We start from the raw sequence: 18,523 nt of genomic DNA on the forward strand, positions 1-18,523 counted from the left end.
AGGCGTGATTAGGATTAGCAGGCCATCTTTCCTGGACGGAACTGTCGCCAGTAGCTCTGCTAGTTACTTAGCGCCTAGCCATCCCCGCCAGAGAACAACAAGCCAGTGTCTGCTGCCTCTAAAACCCTCTGGATTAGAGGCAAGACCCCACCAGAGCATGACAAGGCTTTTGTCACTGGACTCCATTGGCTTTAAGACAGCTTGTTGTCTTCATTTTGCTCCCGCTGTATTTTTAATTCAATCACTGGAGAGCTTGGAGAACTGGATTAAGTACTATCGCCGAAAATAGATTTTATGCTGTGGCCAAAGGAAGTGGAGATCGAGAAAAAAAATCTATTTAGGGCACAAGGAAGTTCTTTAAGGTGCGGTCTGTAAAAACCCTGGTTGTTGATTGCAAAGGATATTTGTGATGCTACTTCATCTATTCGTCTAAAGGTAATTGATTATTATTATTTAAAAAATTTTTTTTGGTCTTATTGTGGCTACGTCTACATATGTAATCTTTTTCTCTACATTTTGGCCTAATGTGGATAAAATTAAGTTTGGACTGTGGAAACGGAGGTATTCGAAACGATGACGCATGTATAGCCATGTGATGCATATTGTACCTAGACATATCTATGGTTGTTCTGGCATTGCTGTGCTATTCAATTTCAGTGTTGCTTGCAATATTCCTGCAAAGATGACAGAACACTGACTTGCAATTGCTGTCCTGTATCAAAACATGAGGGCAATTGACCAGACATGGAATCGCGATTGAGTACGATCTGTACGAACAAATAAGTGGTGCTAATAAAATGATCGTGCCAGATAAATAGCTTGACACCTATTATTGTCTCTCGGTATCATTTCAGGGAGCTTTTAATATGTTTTACAAATATTTAAACATTTTCCAATGTTTCAGTGTGGCCGTGAAACTTTTGGAAAACACAGCAGATGCGTTTTGAAACAAAACTGTAATTTTCAAATGTATCTGGATTAATGTAGATGTAGCCTGTGACTTTTATTGATAGAGTATACACAGGGCATAATTGAATCAGGAAGTCATAGCAGATTTAAACATATGTTGCCTGCAACAGCACAAATTGTCAAATGAACAAACAGGAAAACATGATGATGTGCAAAAAATGATGCTCATTCAGTAAATGCACAACTTCTAGTTCAACCTGTCTCATTTGGGGTTGGGACTATACCTACAGTATCTGTGCAAACCAAAGAGTTTTAACGAACATGGAGAGAGTTATCAGTAAGCATTCCCATTCATCTTGATTGGCTGATGCATGCAGTCCTGGAAGTATGAATCCTTGGTTTCTTCCATCTATTGGCACTCTTTGTAGCCGAAAATGTCTTATGACTATCAATCTATATTAAAACAGAAGACAGGGAAAACATGCTGTTAAAAGCCTTCTCAAAATTGGGCACTGGTGAAATATAACATTTATTTTTAGCGCTGTCAGTTAATTAAAATATCTAACAACTACTAATTGAAAAAGGTTCAAAATTCATTAATCATATTTTTTTTTAAATTGTGTTGAAATTAATCACATGCATTCCTGAGTCAATTTCTATAGCTCTAATATTAATTTCAAAATAATAGTGATTTATATGTTGCTTGCAAAAATTGCGATTTTTTTTTTTCAGAATACTGTACATGGATACTTTGAAATGGCTGTCAAATGAGAAAAAACACAAATTTTTTTACTTCTTAATGTAGTAGTCAAGCAGGGGTTAACTTGACCTCAACAACGGCTCGAACCGGTCATTATTTGGCATTTGTTGTAACAAGTGATGCAAAAATTACACCTTTAAATATACTAATATTATCTGGATCGTTCTGTCAACTATTCAAGAAAATGTAGACACAATCTGAATCAGTCAATCAAAGAGAACAGATTCAGCAGATTTCTTATAAGCGGACAATAGAAGTTCACAGAGAGGCAATAATAACAAGTTCTGTTATAACCATTCATGACTTGCATCCATGTCAATCAAGTCTCTCCGTGGGACTTCAGAGGGTCCGATCCGGCCGGGAACAGAGACACACAGCCTCACCGTCGGTGAGCTCATCCCTCGGCCCATTCCACTCTGATCCCTCTTGGCACCTCTTTCTGATGGTATCTTAATCTTTCCTGTGAACGAAGGTCTCCCACCTCCCCTGATGGGGTCTGTTAAAAGGCCTCTGCTAACCTATTTTGGGGACATATGGTTTCAGAAGCCTGATGGTATTTCCAACCTCATTGTTGACTCGCAAGAATTGCATTGAACCCGCATCCCATGGCCGCATTTTAATAGGGAATGGAAGTGCTGGGTTGTGTCACATTTCCACAGGACTCCGATTCCACTGGGAATTCCAGAGGCATGAACTAATGTATCAGAGACTGTGATCAAGCTATTGTGGGCTGCTGGAAACTAGCGTGGTCTGGTGTAGTGGTTCTAGTTTAAGGCTGGCAACCAGAAGGTTGTCGATTTGAGCCCCAGAATGGGCCACAATTGTGCCCCTCGAGGAGTCAAAACATTCAAAACATATACACATACACAACTTTATACCGAAATGTAATATCTTACCATCGGGATGCGTCGAAATGCTCTTGAGGGTGAACTTGACCTTCAGCCTCCACGTCTTGGTCAAAGGCTTCCTCAAAAGTGAGTGCAGGTGGCGTTTGCGATCCAATCATTTTGTGATGGGTTAAATCAAGTCAACCCTGCACTTTCTATCATTGAATATCCGGTTTCATTTGGAAATGTCACATTATGGAACTATAAGCCCTAGGTTGCTACTGTAAGGTGCTGTAGATAAAAGCACCTGTTAAATAATTATATATTGCATCAACAAATGGGATGAACATTAAATATTCCTGATATAACTGGCAAATAACTGTAAGATGCAAGATTGTGTTTGTGTGTCCTGGGCAGTTAACACCAAAACTAAACTGTACTTAAAAAAATAAAAAAATAAAAATCAGCTAAATGATTTATTTATAAAAACAGATACTCAGAAAATGTTTGACTTCTATCATAAACTCTGGTTCATACTGCAGGTGCAAAAAATTGGCTTTTTTACCACAGCCATATCTGTGCTGAAGAAATTAGTGAATGTGTGCAGGCTTTCAAAAAAATAAATAAAATGTTTAACTGTAACAGGTGCTGATTATTTCACTGTGCTCATAAATATCTTCACATGCTATTAGGTGCCCAAATATGTGCTGATGTCTATAACAGGCTTCTTAGCTTAATGGGATAGTTCAACACAAAATGAAAATTCTGTCATTTACTCACCCTCAAGCTGTTCCAAACCTGTATGGATTTCTTTCTTCTGTTAAACACAAAATTATATATTTTAAAGTATGTCACTAACCAAAAATACTACCTTTTTTTTTTTTTTTTTTTTTTCATATATGGAAGTTAATGGGGCCCATCAACTGTTTAGTTTCCCATATTCTTCTTCAGAATTTTCATTTTTGGGTGAATTAATTCTTTAGCCATAAGAGTTCCACAAAGTTTTTTGATCACGGTCCCCAGCTAGTTTTTTTTTTTTTTTGGCTAATCTGATCCACCAATACCCAAACTAGATCCAGGATTCATGGATTCAAGAATTCATTTTCTTTTTTTTTTAAAGCAAACTAATCCCAGTTTTTGCATTCTCATACCAGCAGCATCTCTTCTTCCAGAGACATTCACATTCTTGCTACAGACGGGGCATGTTTCAACTAAAACTCTTATTTCATAAATTCTCTAATTTTATGAGCCTAAATTATGGTTCTTTTCATGTGAGGACTAGAGATAATTCCAATAGATTGATTGATCTCGTTAACTTGGATTCTTGTCACATTACTCATGAGCTAACACTGAATCATGCACTTCAAATAGTCCGTTAAGGCAACCGTGATAAAACATGACTCCTTGCATTCCTAGAAACGCTCTCCGCTGATGCTGACCCACCTAAAACTTCCTAACACTGCAGCGTCGAGGCGTTATGAGGTGTGACGCGCAGCTGGGGTCTATTCTCTCAGAAATACGGTGGTGTGTTCCTCGGATCATTGGGCAAGGGGATATAAGAGGTGGTGTTGCAGGCACAGAGCACTCGCTCAGAGACAATCAGCACCTGTTCCCTCCCTGATCGCTCTAAGCTCAGTGTGTAATTAATGGATGTTCTTGCTTTTCAAAGGGCTTATATTATGTTTACAGAAATAACAATAACTCTCTTTATCATGTCATAATTCAAAAAGGACTTGCATACACATGGTGACCAAAGCTACATCTGAATTACTGTACAAGCTGTGTATCTGAAACCTGCACAGTTTTAATCTACAGGAAAAACTGCCAGCTGAGCCAGACATTCACTGCGAACAATAAAGGGATAAAGTGTAATATTGCAACTTGGTGCCTGCGTATTTTATAGTTAATGTATAATAACCTGATTTAATGTTCTTACTATTGCAAATGGTAAATTGCATGACTTGCACAACTACTAAAATGCAATAAAAAACTACATAAAATCCACACCACATACATATCTGATAAATGCAGGTTGTTTTGGAAGTAACATGCATGGTATTAATACTGTGAAATTACAGCCATTTACTGTAAAAAAATAAATAAATAAAAAAATACATGCAGTACATTTCATGTATGTATGTTTTTTACAGTACATGGCTGTAATTTCACAGTATTGATACCGTAGAATTACAGTATATTGCTGGCGTCTCGGCTGCCAGTATTTTACTGTAAAATAAAATAAAAATACAAGAAAATATGCTGTAAATATTATATGCGGTAATATATGCGATAATATGCTGTAAAGCAATTTCACAGTATTCATACCGTAGAATTACAGTAGATTCCTTGTGTCTCTGCTGCCAGTATTTTACCGTTATTTTACAGAAAAATATTTAAGACTCCCAAAAAGAGATTTTTATGCCAAGACATAAAAAGTCACTTTGGGAACCTTCAGTAACAGAAATGCTGAAATAAAATGTATTCAAATTATGCATCAGCTAGGGACTTATTAGGAACTTCTATCTGTATTTATCACCATAAATTATAAAGTTACTAATTTTTCCTTCCAAAACAACCTAAATTTACACGAATGTACAGTAAAATTACATGTATTATATTGTTAAATCTTATACAGTTTTTCACCATATTCGTCCTTAAAATTAAGAAATTAACGTTTTTAGAATTTTTACAATCTTTAATGATAATTTTCAATAAAATTCCAAACATTTTTACACTAGGTTAAAGGTGAAGCAAGTGTGTACAGGAGAGCCAGAAACTGGGAAATGTAGGTCACAAATGTGTTAATTAGTGAACTCGAAGTGAATCATATACCATGAGGCCGACGGCACTGAATACGAGGGGAACAGAGACCTGGGGGAGGGCCGAGAGCAAAGGGAGTCTACCGCTGGCAACCTCTGGCCCTCACTATATCACAAACACTGAATAAAACACAGTCTCAGCGCAAAGCTTATCTTAATCATTAATTTGACAATGTGTGTGAACATCTGCTTGACAGCACTTTGCTGACATCCAGTCTGAAAAGTGTCATTGTTCTCTGTTACACATTTCTCTAATGCTCCCGCCCAGAACCTCTCGTCAATCGACGGCAACACAGGAAAGAGTTTAGATGTGTTTTGCTTCTCTTTTTCATCGCAAAAGTTATTCAGGTAAGATTACTGCACTAATGATTTAAATAGTTCAATTATTAGTAGCTGTCGCTAAGGCTAATTATTAAACTTCCCCCGCACTGTTTGAGCGACATACATTCACAAAGTCTTGCTGAAAAGAGGTGTTATATTCATTTTCATAGTGATCAGACTGACAAACGATAAAACGCACCAAAAAAATCCCACAGACTTAGTTGACAGGACACCGTTTTCAACAGAGTTTTGGTCGTTCATTTACACGACAACAGTGTTTTGGGGACCTGAAAATACAAACTTCTGAATACGGGTTTCAAAGTGCAAGTTTTTGAAAACGATACCGTTATCGTCTTAGTGTAAACCACATCATGCGTATTACATCTTCAGTCTGTAGGTGTGTAGTGTTTCTTTACAAAGAGACATCGCCATCTACTGGCCTGGCAGCAGAATACAGCATTTTTAATCAGTTTGTTAATCCGTGTGAAAGGGGATTGTTTTGACATCGTTGACAACATTTTCTGTCCTGACTGAAAGATAATTCCTTTTATTCTTTGTGTTATAAAATACACTTCTGTTTGTGTCACATTTTAAAGGGATAGTTCACCCAAAATTAAAAATTTTGTCATCATTTGCTCATCCTCATGTCGGGGAAATATGTAAAAAAAATATGAGATGGGAGGAAAAAAATATATTTCAGTGCTTTTGCGTTCTCTCGCAAAAGTTTGCCGTTCCCCTGAGAAGCTTTACGTTCGCTCGCAAAGAACTCAACGTTTGCGAGAGAACGCAAAAGCATTGGCATAATGTTTCCTCCCATCTGTAAGTCCATCACCATCTCCCTTTACGGGCTCCGTACATTTCTGACCCTTAACATGAGTGGAAAAGATCCATTAATTGAAACAAATGTAAAATAGTGAGATGTAAGCTATATTGGGTTGGTTGTTGGTGTTTTTACCTAATTGCAGTGAGCAAGTAGTTTGTGATGATACATTTTACAGGTTTATTTAATTCAAATTTGGAAATGTCACATACAGCAATAAGGCAATAACGAGCTGCAAAGGTAATGTCCCAAAAAAAAAAAAATGTATATGCACAATATTATCTATTGCATTTCTATATCAATTTTACTAGACGTGTACATTTAATTTCTACAAAGTGGCCGGCATGCAGAAGGCCATGAGAGCTCTGATTGATACCCCCAATTGAGTCGGGATCCAGCTTTGTTTTGAGCTTCCCTCAATCCCATTCAAACAGCCTCTCTTTTCAGGAGAGCTGTGTATTAGGGATGCTCTTTGGAGCCATTGACTCCCCATTGTCTGTCGAGGGGCCCTGCTGTCCTGTTCCTTTGTTATGACAGTTGGGCGGCCTTTATACAGACTAAATAAGATAACTCAGCTGTTCATTTGAGGGCCTAACCCTTCAACCTTGCAACACCCCCCATCAACCACCCAAACCAGCATCTAGAGAAGCCCTTAAAACCCCCCAAAAGTGCAGATCACAGTCTGAGTCTGAACACATCGCACCAGCTCAAGAAACTAGACCAGTTGGTTATCAACTGGTTTTGCTTGAGGAACAAGATTTTACATCACGTACTGACTGGGTACTAAATATAACCCATAGAGTCTGGGTCAAATATTATTTTACCTCATGTAGCATCTACCTGTCTATGCTGGAAATGACCTACAGTACAGTCATTTAACTAGCTTTTACTTGGTGTGAATTTGTCCACCATTTAGCAACAAAGTTGACCAATTTATTCTAATGCAATATACTGTATGATTTGTTGCATTTCATTGTTTTTACATTATTTGGTTGTCTGGAAACTCAATGACCCCAAATGGCTATAATAATATGTTTATAATATGTAATATGTTTTTTTGTTTGCTGCCTATTGCAATAATGATCATAATATATATATATATTCTCCTGAGCAATGAAAGAACAACCTCTGAGAAATATAGGTAAAATGCATCTGTTCAAGCAATATGCACAATCCCTAATGTCTCCATATGCTCTGGGCTCATTGTTGTGGCTGTCATGATGCTCATACACAACTGTCAGATTATAGTTATCATTTTACGCCATTAGCATTCCAGCGTTTGAGAGTCTGGTCTCTGGTAACAACAGGCTGTGAATGTGTGAGGACGGCTCTGCTCAAACACTGCTATCCCTGACCCTGACACTGAGGCTGACTGTGGACTAACATTTACTCAACATCATCCGTCCTGCTGGTTTCCGCCTTAACCAAAGAGTCAATACAGAAAACATCCTGACGGGAGAGAGAGTGCACATAAACAGATAACGGAAAAACATGACACGATACACATTTAAGTGAAATGCGTGTGTGCCAATCTGCATGTGAAAGAGAGGATGAGATGAAGTTAGATAAAAAAGAACAAAACCGAATTATATGAATAGACTGGTGAGAGAGGCTTTACGAAATAAGATCTTCTTAGAAACAGGAGTGACTTTTTATGTGTCGATCTAATCCTGCGCTGGTCCAAAACCCCGCTGTGTGAGAGAAAGAGTTACTGAGTAACTCAGCTTACTGCTCATCTCCTACAATCTCTACGACTGACCCCTGCGTGCCCTAACCCGAGTTTACAGGTCACATCCCCCTCTCTCACTCTCACCGGCAGTGTTGGGGGTAACCAATCACACAAGTAACATGCATTACATTATCAGATTACTTTTTTGATGTAACGAGTAATGAGATTTGGGTTACTTTTCAAAATAATAATGATACGGGATTCATCAATCACCCTCATGTCATTCCAAACCCGTAAGACTTTCGTTCATCTTCAGAACACAAATGAAGATTTTTTGTACTCTCCATTGACAGCCTACGCAACTACCACTTTCAAGGCCTGAAAGGTAGTAAAGACATGATAAAGGTAATCCAACAACTCCTGCTCTCGCGTCAACAACACGCATGCATCGTGGTGCTCTCGTGAACGTGCGGGAACAGACAAAAAGTACAAAAGTTACAAAACACCCATAACATTAAGAGATCTTTTGCATGGCAAACATAGCTCTAGAGGTCAGGAAATATTCAGAGTGCTCAGAATATAATAATATTTGAAAATTAAGAAAATGAAGATGTATGCTATTATAGGTGTATGTTCTTTAATGCATTACCGCATTAAAAAACAAGAGAGTGAGAGCCATGGTGATAAAAATAAAGCAACACATTACTTACGTAACATAATTAGTTATATTGCAATATTGTAATGCATTACTTTTAAAAGTAACTTTCCACAACACTGCTCACGAGCATTCGCACGTACTGCTATAGGTCATGTGCAACAGAAAGTCATTGTATATGTATTGAAATGCACATTTAGTAATTGTGCCAAAAGACTGAAATTTGACCAAAGCTAAAGAAAATAAAAACCTATTGATCAACCACTAATCTTAATATCAAGGAGGACGTGCCCATATCAGTGTCTATGGTGAAAAGAATAGATCAATAAAAGAAACCAAAGAGAGTTTTACAGCCTGATGCCACTGGAAAATCACAAAGAACTACTTATTCTCAATTTCTGGTGCATTGAAGAACCTAGAAAGTAAATCATTGATCTAAAGACCCAATAATGAAACATCAAAATCTTATTCTCCAAAGAACCATTTAACCTACTTAAGAACCCCATTTAGCTAAAATGATTCTTCATAAAAAGGCTTTTGCTGATTGTAATCCAGAAGTATTACAGTATTATTAAGTATTATAGTTCAAATGCTATCAGTAATGTTTGGATGAAGTATCTTAAGAGAAAAATTGTATACACACAATAAGCATTACAAAAATCTGTGTTCAGTTTTTAAAGAAATTAATATTTGTATTAAGCAAGGATGCATTTAATTAATCAAAAATGCATATAAAGACATTTATAATGTTACAAAGGATTTCTACTTAATATAAATGCTGTTCCTTTGAACTTTATATTCATCAAAGAATCCTGAAAAAAAGCAGCAACTGTTTTCAACATTGATAATAATAATAAATGTTTCTTAAGCAGCGAATCAGCATATCAGAATGATTTCTGAAGGATCATGTGACACTGACGACTGGAGTAATGATGCTGAAAATTCAGCTATTCCGTTATTTTAAATGGCATTATTTCACAATATTACTATTTTTACTGTATTTTTGATCAAATACCTGCAGCCCCGGTGCGGATAAGAAACTACTTTCAAAAACTTTTATGAGAAATGTTCAGATTACTGACTTTTGATAGCAGACTTATCACTATCTATGAGAAATAATGTTGATTTTAAGTGATCTTATTTGAGTTTATTTATTGTTTTATTATTATTATTATATTGTATTTTCCATATTCTTCTAGTTAGCTTGTTGTGGTCATTTGTACCACGTGAATTGTGTAGACCAGTTTTCCAGTATTACAAACAGTCTGGTCAATATTTGTGCAGTATTGACTGAAGATCTGCTTTATGTTTGAAGGCAGATGTGAAAGGAGAACAAACTTAACCTGTTGTGATCTGAGATAGAGGAACCCGTAAACACTTTCACTCAGATGACACCCGTGTTGTGTTCATCAGGATTTCCAGAGGGAAGGGTTGCCATGATCGATGCTAGGAGCAAACACACACACACACACACACACACACACACACACAGACCAATAAAAGAAATTACAACGTTACTAAAGTAAAAAATAATGTACATTGAACTGGGTCTTTACTGCAAAATAAACCCAAACAGGGTTAACAAGTTCAGTTATTAACCAGCTATTAGATAAATAAACAGTCGGGCATAGCATATTAATTGTAGTTTAATTACCGTAATTACGAGTTTCTGATTTGTAAAAAGCATTCAAATCCTCATATAGACCTTATGAAGCCTTATGATATCCACTTCAAACATTACAATGCTCATGATAACTTTTGTCACCGCTACAAACAGTAAATCCACTTCACCAGCTTAATATTCAAAAACAGCGATGACATAGAAATATACAGAGCTACCGCAAACACAAAATTCTAAAGATGGCTGTGCTTGTTTCTCTGGCGCATAAGGTCTAAAACTTGCAAATTCGGGATTTTTCTCAGAATTCCGACTTCCACCTGACCGCTGTACCATTATTTTGACATTGATAATGTTCGAATTCCGAGTCCGAGAACAGCTCAGAGTAGAACGTCAGGAATTGTCATCTCGTAATTATGGTAATTATGACATGGCGTGAATGCAGCATAAAATGCCAGGATGAACCAATCAAAATCAAGAATTCCAGAGAGCTGCATAATAGAGTGAAAACGATTTTCTTGCAACTTTGAAAGTATCTTGCATCACTTCTAATGTTAATCGTGTGTGTCCTACTGTGTCCCTCTGGAAAAGCATCCACCAAATGAATAAAAAAATTCTGACAGTCATTTTTATTGGCTAAATCTTTGCGATAGCAGGCGTTATTGTAAGAGGCCGGAAAAGACCCTTGACCGTAATACGCCATAACTCACAGTCAACCGAACGCAAAGGGGAAATGTTTATGGTACCCAACGCTCAGTGTAAATGTTAAAGGGGTCCGGTGCACCACCATTAACATGCCATTGGGAAGCCGTTTCCTTGGCGACGGCTCTGCAAGCACAAGCTGTATAAAATCTGTTTGGGTTCGGAATGCCATTGTGATCAGATATATGTGCCAATCCATGTTGCCATGGAGGGCGGGACGGCTCAGGAACACCTTTTCATGACTAAGCCCTTTTCTTCCCTTTTCCCAGGAGTCATTCATTCTGGATTTAATTTATCACAGACAGGGATGATCAGATCAACCTTCTGTTGCCTAACCTCTGTACCTCTCCGCTCACTTCTGACTAACTTCAACACTGATGGCCTAATGCTAGACAGCTTGCTTTGGTCTGAAAAGACAACAATATATGTATTCATGACAAAGAATGCAGATCTGATCAGCACCCTTAGATCTGATTTTAATTTGGGCTCAACGTCCTCTCTTGAACTCAATCGCAGCAGATGGGCCACAGATACTGATGTCATTTCCTGGATCTTTCCAAAGTATGCGCACAGTAAAACGCAAATGCCCGCATAACTCTTTCCATGTTCGTTTCATTTTAAAACTTTACAGTCAGAACAAGCATCTATTTTAAAATAAATGACAACAAATGGATAACAAATGTATTAAAGTAGGCTACATTGGTTCACTGATGGCATCAGGTTGTAATAAAATAGGACTTTGATATATACTGCTTACATGATATGGAAATAAATAAATAAATACAATGCAAAACTAAATTATGAATATATAAATACAATGCAAATTATTAATATTATAATATTATAAATATTAATATAAATAATATTTATAATGTAATTGAATAATTGACAATGGCTGTTGAATTATTAGAAAATAATGCACACCCGAGGTGGTAATGCCACGACGCTATATTCATATTAATTGTGTTCAAGAAATTGTTCAGATGTTCTTCAAGGTATATTTGTAGTTTTTGTACTTAATACGCTCTTGTGTGTAGGACTAATTTCTAACGTATCTCATCCCAAGCCTCCGTTTCTAATTCCAAAACATAATTTTAGAGGCTTGAGCCATTGATATCAAGCTAATACAGTTATTAAGAGAGAGAGAGAGAGAGAGAGAGAGAGATGTCTCAGCGACAACAGCGTCTCTACTAATAACAATACTGTTAGTTTATTTGCTTCAAGAACAGCGGCGTAATAACCTCTCTAGTGACAAATGTCATGTAGCTTTTAAGTTGCTAAACTATTTTACTGATAAAATCATCCGAGAAGCGCTGACGACGCATTTCTGTGTGAGTGTGTGTCCATACTGTGTATGTGTTTGTGTGCGTGCGAGAGCAGGAGAAGGAGAGTAGGCCTATGTGCTGTCCATACATAATAAAACGTAATTTTGTGGCAAAAACATCTAAAGAATTTGTCGTTTTCATCCCATTGTTTACTATATTTATTTGCTTAGTCAGTGTCGATGTGGGTTTGAAATAACTGAAATTATTTGGCGAAGTGATACGGACATGTAATGCAGTCAAGGTCTGCCTGGAGCTAATTTAGCCGTGCATTTCCCTGAAAATAATTGCACACCTTACAACATTCATCAACCAATCAGATTCAAGCATTCAGTAGTACTGTAAAGTACTACAGTAAAGTACTGTTTATCACAGGCTGAAATGTGAAAACACAGGCTGACGTATAAAGGACAATATTATTTCACAGTGTCTTATGAACTGAAAACTAAAGCATTGATAAGGGCAGACAGACTAATTAGAAGGATTCCAGACGGAGGAAGAACTTTAAGCAGGAGTCATGTGAAGGCACTGCAGTCTGCTGTACAATGACTGTATGCACTTGCATGTTCAGCGCATGCTGTGAAGAGCCTATCCAGACGTCTGCAGCGCTCGCGCCGCAAGAATGGATTCATTCACTGCTGGCACATGTCTATAATTTCTCAGTTGTAAATCAGCATCTTTGAGTGCATGTTTATCCATACACACACAAGTCTAGAACGGTCTTGTTGCTGAACTGGTCTGGAAAAAAGACACAAAATCAGCAGGGTAAAATCACATTTTTATAAGAAACTGGAAAAATTACATCTTTTAACTAAGTTTCCAAATCTGTAAAACAGTGGTTATAGGATAATCAAATATGTCATAACCTGGAGTAGTGGCTTGTTTTTTTCTATCAGCTTATATTTTAAATCATTTTTTAAGTGTTTTTGTGCCAATATGTTTCTGTTTACTATGTGCTTTTGTATGATTCTTTAATGTACTATAGAGTCATTGTTTTACTAATTATAGGCATGTGTAATTTGTGTTGTTGTGTTTCTTTTCTTCTTCTTGCCATCAACCTGCCATAGACCGCAGATGAAAATGTGCCTGTATGGCTAAATCTGGCACATTTATATGATGGACATAAGTGCCAATGTCAATTAATCTGCATTAAAATAAAATAAACATAAATTAATCATACTTAAGTGGCTGGAGAAAAAAAAATGCATTGTATAACTTTGACACTGCAGATTTCAACAAACCTGTTTAGCAGTTACATATGACAGATTGGAAATCTGTGGAAGATTGACAAACACATATCATAAGTCTCTTCAGATCAAGACAGAAAAAGAGGGTGGCAGCGTTCCCAAATGAACACCAACACAGAATTCAGCACTTACTCCGAGCAATCGGCCTCCACTGATTGTGGTTTTACGGCTGCTGATTTGCTCAGTGTGAAAGAAAGAGTTCAAGCACAACAACTGTGAAAAACTAGTGTCATGTAGGTTGTCCACTGTCCAAACCTCGTCTCCTTGGCTCCATCCAGTCTTGCTCTCATCGGTGGCGTCGGTCTGTGAGGATAACAGATCACACCTCTTTTGTGAGTGTGGGATTGCACACGGGCCAAGGCTCAGTAAATCAGCACCAGTGAGGCGCAGAACTGAACAGAACCGGCAGCAAGTGTGTTCTGGTCCCTCATGAGTCCAGACACTGAGTCTGAGCCATCAACAGCACTGAAAAGGCCTGATAGGAGGGAAATTATACAATTAGAATGTATATAGTCTTTTTTTTTTTTTTAGCAAGGAAGCATTAAATTGATCATAAGTAAAGGCCTTAATTGTTACAAAAGATTTATATTTCTTATAAATGCTGTTTTTCCATTCATCATGCTGAACTTTCTATGCATCAAAGAATCCTCAAAGAAAGTATCACGGTTTCCACAAAAATATTAAACAGCACAACTGTTTTCAACACTTACATATCATCATAAATGTTTCTTGAGCAGTAAATCAGCATATTAGAAGGATCATGTGACACTGAAGACTGGAGTAATGATGCTGAAAATGCAGCTTTGATCACAGGAATAATTTACATTTACATATCAGTATTTTGACAAATTACATGTATCCATTCATTTTAATAAGTGATATAGAATACAATAATAATTCTACCTAAATTTAGCTTTTAATGAAAATGAAATATCAGTTTAAAAAAAAAAATGCATAAAAAATATATGGCATGCATATAGATGCATATGGCATCAAGTCTGAAACATTTTGAATAGTCCTTCATGAAAGCATGTTTTAAAAGAGAAATGATCTGATTCTTTAAGCTGTGATGCTCACCTGGGCTCAGAAAGTTCACATTTTGCAACATTAAGTTACAAAAAAGGGCAAAAAACTGACAGCATTTGGTAGCATAATTTAAAAACTGAAAGATTAATCAGTACAATCTCCCAGATCGAAACCTAGAAGTCCTTCAATTAAAAAAAACACCAACCTTGACACAAGCATCAGTCATTGTTACTCACTTTCTCCCTCTGTTGGTCAACAGGGATTCTGAGTGAGCCAGTCAAACACTTGTCTGTCAGTCCTGTACTAGGCAGATAAAAACAATTACACGTAAGATTTACCAGCATAGAAAGATGATTGTGGTTTCCTATTGCATATGTGAAACACACAAGCACACATATATGATGAACTGTTGCTGTTACTGTACTGAAAGGAAACAACCCGAAGTGAACACACCAGCGACTGATTTCAGCCCAGTGTTCACTACAAAACCTGGCTTCAGTTGTTTATGTAAACCTAATAAATGAGATCTTTGGGGATGATGTGTCTCGAAACGACTCTTAAAATGCATAAATCTTAATGTTCATTCAAATGACAACTATAGGTTATATAACAGCATTAATGATATGCCATAATGTCTATTTTTATACAAAGCTGTCAAAACACAAGGCAGTCTATAAACAGCATCTTAACCACAAAGTACTTGCGTTTGGGGGCACCGGGGCCAGGGAAAGTACACCTTGCCAAAAGTATAAGAGGTTATACCTCGAGAACGGCGAATAGCTGCCGCATTGAGTCCCTCTGGAGAACTCTAAAAATACTTGGCAGCCAAGCGCGAGAGAAAACATATATGCATGCACTAAACCCGCCTTTATCTGCTTTCTCACACATCAAAACCTCCCCCAAATGACGCGCCGCCCCTACCAAACCCTTCAGGAGTCAGTAAATTCAGCATTCACTCTCAGACTGAATTCAGAGTGGCATCTACAGGGGTCACCAAGCCGAGCTGAACTTCACGTTTACGTGAATCAACTGCATGCGCAGGTCCAGGACTGTCATTTAGACTCACTTTACTGGCGGGACCGCGCGTGGTTCATCTTTACCTGATGCTGCGTAAAAGTGGACCGTGGAAACCGCTGCACGCGCTCTGAAGAAATCGCATCAGAGGATACCGCTCAGTGTGATTTTACTGCCACCATACAAACTATTTGAGCACTTGCGCTTGTTTTTACGCGGAGGCAAGAACTGTTGATCCGGGCAGACCCGCTTCTCATCCAAATGGATGCGCAATGATGGATTAATCGCTTTTCGATGCAACTTTTCAGCGCAGTGCCCCTGACAAACTCCTCCTGAGGATTTTATCCCGGCAACCTTTACCTGATTGTATCCTCTCTTCCTCTCAAGATGTCATCGGAGTATTTGATAAGGTCACTGCTTATGCTCTTTCTAGCACTCTTCTCCGCCAATGCGAGCAACTGGCTGTAAGTGAATATCACTTTCTTCATTCATGTGATGTTTTGACGTCTATGTTGTCTGTTATGACTAAAGTCAGTCAGATTCCCAAAAGCAAATGTGCAGCGTGTCAGTGCACCACAATTTATGAGCCATGGCAATCACAAATCTGACGGATGATGATATGATCATATAAATGAGAATATTCAGCACCTACCTTTGTAGATCGCATACCTTCCTTTGCTGCACATTTTTGAACGCGCAGAAGACATGAAGTATAGTCACAAAAACTAAGTGTAATGTGGCCTAGAATAGAAATAAAGTCAGTTTAAACAAAAGCATGCATTGAAGGGAAAGCACCAAATATAAGGAAATGAAACTGGTTATTTGGAGACTGACACAAACTTTCAGTTCATGTGCATTTGGCACGGCTGCGCTTGGCGCTGGTTGCGCGCAGCCTGGAGAGCAACGCATGAATATGACAGCAGTAACAGCACTCTTCATCATACTTACAGTGCTGAACAGAGCTGTAGAAATCAATAATTCCATAGTAGTTTACGATTATACCAAGGAAGCAATGGTCTGATTTAGACATTCATATTGGTTAAGTAGCAGAATAGCAGGCTTGGTTTAGGTCATATCAAGATTTCTGTTCTGTGCTTGCATTTCTGTTTAAGATTATTTATCTGTATCCTCAGGGCAGAATAGCACATCATTTAATCTATCCAGATGCAGCTGAGTTTTCAACGGAAGAGTGTTTTTAACTAAAGGCGAGGTGACAGGTTTGGGGCATGTACAGACACGCTTCACACTAAAGGAAAACCTCCTACCTGTCTACAAAATATGATCATTCTGACAGGAGCCTGTTCACTATTCCAACCCCATCCCAGGACAGGTATTAGCAAGTAGCCAAATAGACATTAGACAAGTTTTCAAGTTATATGAGCAACACGTGGGCATTGAGCTGTACTATTAAGAAACACTTGATATGAAAACTAGTAACTAATGTCATAAATATCTGACTTGTCCTGAAGTAAAACGTTTGATAAGAACTCAAAGGTTAAGTTAATATTAGTTTTAAGTAGTAATTAGTATTTGATCAACAAGGAAAGGGCATAGGTCTTTGAGAGACTCAATGTAAAAATGTAAAACCTGCAATATCCACACACACAAAAAAAGTATTTTAATGTTTATTAATTGTAGAAAAGATATATTAGTAGAAAACCAGCATGACAACTGACAATAAATAGGGTGAATTGAAAACATTTCAGGAAATCCACTGCATGCTTTTTAACGAAGACCTTCTTCAGACATATAAATCTTCTAAGCAACACTGTTATTCTAGTTTAAATGAAATCAATAGTGACCTCGTCTTATAAAAACATGCTGCACTTTATGTCTGATCTCAAAATGAGATGTAGATGTAAGGTAAGATTAAGAAAACACACTGTTTGTTTAGTCTCACTCATTTAAAATAAAATCAGATAAGATTGAGTAACCAAACTCATTCTGTTTAGTTTCGTATTTGTTGCATGTAAGAAGCCTGTGAACTATTATGCATTCAGTTCAATAGCACCCGCACAACTCTTAAAATTAAAGGATCTGCAATGGTTTTTCTGTTTAAGTTCAGCACAAACCTCTTCAGAGATCAAAAAAGATTTATGTTTCATAGGTTCTTCAGATCAGTGATGCTTAAAAAGTATATCAAGCTGCAATAAAAGTCCACTTTTACTCAACAGTCACAATTAAATGTTTTGAAATACAGCTGAAAGCTTTTGATTTGTGGGATGTGTGAATGTATTATTGCTGAGCACCTGTGTGGAGGTGCAGGTGCAGGTCATGAGAGCAGTTATACTGCACCTGCACATCTTCAGTCCTTCAAATCTACAGCATGTGCTTGTTCATGCACATATAAGCTTACTTTGCTGGATCAATTTTTATCAATGGCTATTTGCGGTTGTTTTGTGTTAGAAAGCCAGGAATGAATCACTAATTAGAGAGCATAAATAACAGATGGTAGATGTTATCAAACAAACTCTTTTCTAAATAAATACTGCAAATGATCACTCAATACTTATTCTAATGCATTTTGACAAGCAGCGACTCTTGCTTTCATCTCGGCTTGGCAAAGAGAGCATACTGTTATTGATCAAACTTCAAAATCCTTAAAGGGATAGTTCACCCAAAAATAACTTACTCACCCTCAGATAAACAAAGATTTTTAGGAAAATAATAGTCCGTATAATGCCATTGAACGGCTGCCACTCGTTTGACGCTTGAAAAACCACACCCAGCGATCATAACAGTAATCAATACAACCCCAGTGGACGAATCAATGTCTTCTGAACATCAAGGGTGGCATGAGAGAGTAAATGAGAG

General features: G+C 37.5%; 1 protein-coding gene and 1 long non-coding RNA gene across 3 annotated transcripts in view; one reads left to right on the forward strand and one right to left on the reverse strand.

Moving 5' to 3' along the window:
- Window positions 1–261: 261 nt before the first annotated feature.
- wnt4 (wingless-type MMTV integration site family, member 4) overlaps window positions 262–18,523 on the forward strand; it is a 29,985-nt gene continuing 11,723 nt past the window's right edge. The window contains exon 1 of one of the 2 annotated variants that reach the window (XM_084100045.1): window positions 262–435. Coding sequence is in view for 1 of the 2 variants with exons in the window: in XM_084100044.1 (XP_083956170.1) it covers window positions 16,097–16,173 (77 nt within the window). In the remaining variant the exon portion in view is untranslated. Of the gene's footprint in view, window positions 436–15,668; window positions 16,174–18,523 lie in introns of those variants that run through there. The other variant, XM_084100044.1, reaches the window with a different exon arrangement.
- Window positions 13,182–15,515, reverse strand: LOC311073930. The gene is made up of 3 exons (XR_014604227.1): window positions 15,458–15,515; window positions 14,932–14,998; window positions 13,182–14,144 (listed from the first exon to the last, which is right to left on the reverse strand). It is a non-coding gene; the product is annotated as an uncharacterized lncRNA (long non-coding RNA).

This window comes from Abramis brama (genome assembly GCF_963993115.1).
Source record: "Abramis brama genome assembly, chromosome: 23".
Classification (NCBI taxonomy): Eukaryota; Metazoa; Chordata; class Actinopteri; order Cypriniformes; family Leuciscidae; genus Abramis; species Abramis brama.